At 37.5% G+C, this 5149-nt stretch overlaps 1 protein-coding gene across 1 annotated transcript; it reads left to right on the top strand.

The window, feature by feature from the left end:
* The first annotated feature begins 233 nt into the window (after window positions 1-233).
* Window positions 234-4740, top strand: LOC112561205 (alpha-N-acetylgalactosamine-specific lectin-like). The gene is made up of 4 exons (XM_025233546.1): window positions 234-481; window positions 799-871; window positions 2506-2685; window positions 4366-4740. The coding sequence occupies exons 1-4, from the start codon at window positions 359-361 to the stop codon at window positions 4608-4610; spliced, it is 621 nt and encodes a 206-aa protein (XP_025089331.1). The 5' UTR covers window positions 234-358; the 3' UTR covers window positions 4611-4740.
* The last annotated feature ends 409 nt before the right edge of the window (window positions 4741-5149 follow it).

The following is a 5149-nucleotide window of genomic DNA, read 5'->3' on the forward strand; positions in this document are numbered from 1 at the left end:
AACGCACATAACGACATTTGAATCAACAGGTTGTGACACTAAATTATGTCCACATTAGCTGCTATGGTTACGGTCTGAGAACACGTGGGTGTGGTCATCAAAAGAAAATCTCATTTGTTAAAGCTTTGTGTTTTATGAGACAAAAATGTTTTTCCGCAACATCACACTCACATTTTTGCCGTAACTTGATTGTCTCCATACAAAAAAATAATTGGTGCGCGAGCTGTGAACTGTATTCGAGTTCCAGACAACACAATAGAATTTTGATGACAGGGCGAGTTCATGTCAGACAACGCCTCTCGTGACGTGGATAACTTTTGTTAATGACCCGCCTTCTCTCACAAAATAATTATTTTTAATGCCATGTCCGGGAGTATGGACGAGAGTATATATTGCTGATGCCGCCCTGTGTTCAGACATTCCGAGGTCTCTCCTCTACGAACCACGTGATCACATCGAGAAGTACAGACGTATCGATATGGTAAGAGTTTATGTAGATAACACACTACTTATTGAAAGTTTGTATCAGTCTTAGGCGCTGCTGTTGTTTTAAGAATATTAAAAGAACTTAACACTACAATCAAGTGATGGTATGTCGCAGATTTAATGTTTTATGATTATTATTTACAAGTTCTTTTTGATTGTGACTCAGGTTAGATATTTACAGGTTCATACTGGAATCTTTAATTTTATTCTCCGTCAGTGCACGGAAAATGTGATTAGTTTTCTCTGTTGGATCTTGTTTATTAGTCTACTCAATCAAATGCCATCGTGCATGTATTGACTATTTGTTCTCAGGCCGCCTCACGCTCACCTCGTCTCACAATCGTGATGCTACTGGCTCTCACCTGTGTGGCGACTGTCACCTTGGGCAAGTCCATTTTCTTGTCACTTGTTTTTCTAGTTTAAAAACTTCATTTGTGATCAGTCTATCAGTAATAAGCATCACTGGTGCCTTGACAACAACTAGCATTAACAGAATTGACAAAATAGATAAAATTTATGATTGTAATGTATGTTATAAATACAAATTATGTAAAATATATGTCACGAGCAAGTAAAGGATCAAAGAGAATTAGAAATTCAGGTTTGCTGATCACAGTAATAGCAAGTTTATTGATAACAAAACATGTATAAATATTAGATAAATATTATGAAACTCATCTCTAATTTCACAGCACTGTATCACTTAGCATATCTTAAAAAAATCTTTATTATAGTTTGTAATGTTTACGATCACTCATTTTTAGTGTATCCTCATAAGAATATGACTCAAATATGGAAGACACAAACAGGGCTAAGTAAACATCACTAACTGAGTTGCTGGCACAGCATAAAACTCAAACAATTTGACCTGTATGACGACGATGAACTCTACGCTCGATGTCGCTTTCGGCGAGTCGATACCATGTACCTTCGCGATTTAATACAGGAGGGCATCGACCACCCTGGCTTTTAAATTTGACCTTTATTTTTAATTTGGGCCCATTCCCGGTTTTTCTCTCCACGAACACTGATGGCAACTGCTATGTCTTTCCACAGCTGATTTTTTTTCTTTGCGGTCCACGTATTTCAAAAGCCTTCTTTGTGCTCTTCCACCAAACTGATCAGAAGCCGAATCTCACAATCCCTCCAGTTGGCCGTAGGTCTTTCTTTTTGGTAATTGTTTCCAATTTTTTCAGGCAAATACCTCAATCTCAAAAGATAGTATCGTGGTTGAAAAGACTGAACAGGAGCAAACATAGAAGCGTAACGCGCGAACAAAGCGATTGTTGATTGGCTGTCTGTATATAACGCGAGACAATCCCCGCAAATTCCGAAAAGGACAAGTCTTGACCCATTTCTTAACTAAGCAAGCATCTGAGTCCGCTCATGCACATCAACGTAGATTCTCGCCATCCACGAACTCAGCTGAGTCAAATTTGCGGTTAAGTCAGCCAACTTCAGTAAGAAATTTAAGTTCGCTTATGCACATCAGCCCAGAAGCCAGGACTGATCGTTGTGCTGCTTTTTCAACTCTTAGAATTACTTTTTGACTACAGCAGCCGTCTGAATTTAAGCTGCTTTATTACTGTGATATACCAGGAGAGGGATGGTGATACTATTTATATTAAGTTTTATTTGTTTAGTCGACAATAGTTTTGTTTATTTCTGGCTACTTTTCCCGGTGACTAGGATACATTAGGGTTCTTTTTGTACGTGTTAGAATAGAGCGAGAGGTTTGTAAAGTCACGTGACTAAATAGTTTGGGTTCAGCTCGTTTATCGAAGTGTAGACAGTAACCCTGATATGACATTCTTGTTCGATATCTTTGTAAGGGAAAACGATTCACTGTCATTACTGCATGTGCAGAACAACACTACAAGTTCTAATTTCAAATCGATATGCAGACAAAGACTGACAGTGACTACATCAGTACACACTACTTACACTTACAATGCCGAGGGTCGCTAATGTAAAGGTCAGTTCCTGACAACATGTTGCGATGTAAACTTGTTTGTGCAGGTGGCTGTCCTGTGGAGAGAGGTTACGTGCTTTGTGACAATCGTTGTCTGAAGCTGTACACCATCAAGCAGGACTACCAGACTGCCAAAACGCGCTGTGAAGCTGATGGAGCTCATCTCTTTTTCTTCAAGTCACGTGATCAGGACGTCCCGGCCTTGCAGTATCTGTTGGACACGAGGGGTAAGTTGATACAAACGTTACTGTCATCTACAGCACAGATGGAGAGTAGTACAAAAAATTGGTCAATCCAAAATTTAAAAAAGGTCATACTGACGTTAAGAAGAAGAAGAAGAAAAAGATGATGATGATGATGATGATGAGGAGGAGGAGGAAGAGGAGGAGGATGGCAATAATAATAGCAATTATAATAGCAATAATAATAGCAATAACGAAACTTTGTACAACGCCTTTCTAAAATTTTCTCAGAGCACTTTACCTACATCATATATAGACTAGATGACCAACAAATATGTATCAATATTCTCATTTAAAAGACTCCCGCACTTGTACAACATGCACTCACTCATACACAAAGTACAGCGAATAGATGGCAGTGCGATACCAGGACAAGTGTTACAAACCGCAGGGTAAGTCCAAGTGAAATGTTTGTAGGCTAAAAGGCCCACGACTGGCAGCCAGTGAGGATGTGAAATCTTAGAACTTTGTATGAGAAGTTACTAACACTGACTTTATACTCAAATTTTTGAAAAGCTCATTTGCAAAATGACATACTGGAAAGTATGTAATTAAATTAAAAAAAATACTTTTCCTTTTCGTCATTTTTCATATTTCAAATACTCCATTTCAAATACTAATTTACTAAATACTACTAAACATGTTTAAGTTGCTATTATATACTGTTGTGCAAATATTTTTATATAGAAAATTAAAAGATATTTTATGTGAGGTAGGTAGTAGGAGTAACCACCTGTAAAAAGGTAATTTCCAATCTACTACACAGATCAGATTTTGTTCAAATTTAAAGGACTGATAGAAATCAGTATATCTGTTAATCTATATTGTGTTAATTACTTTTACTTGTAGCGGAGGGGGGCTAGTGGTTAAAAATGAAGAGTAAGCATCTAATATTTCATCTGGACACTTCTTGGTCAACCCAATCTTTTAATTGATGGTGGTGAGAGAAATAACACACACAAGCGCAATGCCGAGTAAATAATAAATGAATACCCTCAAATTTGTGTGTGGGTAATACAGTCAGCCCACCCCACTTTTGATTAAGGGAAGAGCTTTAAACATTTGTAACACATAATCATAAGAGTAGTTGTAGTATGTTAACAAATAATAGTCAGATGTGGTTATTATGTCCGAGGGCCTCGCTGCAGATTTCACGTCCCCTCGTTAATTCACTTGATTATTGTCTGGCTCTGAGTTTTAAGCAGATTAGAATAGTTTTAAATCATTAAAACGGTGCAATAGTTCTAGAAATTGTATCTATAATATTAATAATTACCAATGGCTTATTTTAACAATTCAACTTCCAGCTAAAATATATCACTAACGATAAAATGCTATCGACGTATAACAGTAAATCATCGACTTTGTTTTTGTTCTGTTTTTCTGACACTTTAATTAAACACTACAAATAATCATTTTTAAAAGTTGCATGCCGGAACGCAATATAAATACCGTAATATCCTACTTTTGTTTTTCATCAGCAAATGTAACCTTGTCTAAAGTGGAGACAAACTTGTCTCTTTTTATTGCCTGTCAGTTAAATTATATTACGGAGCACTTTGCAAACCGAGCCCTAGTTAAAATCAACAGTAGACATCATTAGATGTAATGTAGACCTTTAGATAAAATATTCATTAAAAAAAAGAACTCATTCTTTGTGCTCAGGTGAAGTTCTCCAGGGTATAGCCCAAGGTTTATGGGTTGGAGCAACTGACATTGAAGTGGAGGGACAGTTTGTGTGGAGTGACAACTCCTGTGTGCCGACAAATACCGGACTCTGGGCCCACACTCAACCGGACAACTATTTGAACAACGAGGACTGTGTTGTAGTCGGCATCTCGAGCGGTATCATGCTCAACGACCTTCCCTGCTCGTCGAGAAATGGATATGTCTGTCAGGTTGACATATAGAAGCAGTGAATGACAAATAATGAGCTGTCAACACTACGTTAGTAACGGTCAGTCCGCTGGTCTCAGTCTCCTACTTTTACCATGGCACACTGGTCATGTTACAATTTGACGAAATAAAGCAATATTGAAATCACTCCTTCCATCATTGTGTTCTTATCCCTTGTAATGTAAGGGTTGTCGAGAAAGTGAATGTGATACACAGTGGCAGAGGTAGATGTTTTATCTTGTATATAATTATTTCACACGAGAAAACAGTCCGAACAATTTGTAACTATCTGATAAATTAACCCCCTTATCATATTTTACACTTGACAGCATTTACAGGTTATTTTAGCATGTGAATTCGTGATCTCAGTATTTAAAGACAAACACACGACATCTGCGATCGTGTTTCTGTAGACAATTGGTCTACATTAGGCAGAACTGTATTAGAGAAATGCAGTGTCTAGGCGAGTCTTAACAATGAATGTGACTAAAGCGGAAGCTTTGTACAAACCTGCCTCGTTTTAGTAGTTAACTGTTAAAAATCTTTTGCCTTC

Source organism: Pomacea canaliculata, linkage group LG4 (assembly GCF_003073045.1).
Source record: "Pomacea canaliculata isolate SZHN2017 linkage group LG4, ASM307304v1, whole genome shotgun sequence".
Lineage (NCBI taxonomy): Eukaryota > Metazoa > Mollusca > Gastropoda > Architaenioglossa > Ampullariidae > Pomacea > Pomacea canaliculata.

Bases quoted from the DNA above. Each gene is read 5' to 3' on its own strand.
- LOC112561205 (XM_025233546.1), top strand. From the start codon at position 359: ATGCCATGTCCGGGAGTATGGACGAGAGTATATATTGCTGATGCCGCC. The intron at 482-798 runs GTAAGAGTTTAT...ATTTGTTCTCAG, and splicing joins AGTACAGACGTATCGATATG to GCCGCCTCACGCTCACCTCG. The intron at 2,686-4,365 runs GTAAGTTGATAC...CTTTGTGCTCAG, and splicing joins GTATCTGTTGGACACGAGGG to GTGAAGTTCTCCAGGGTATA.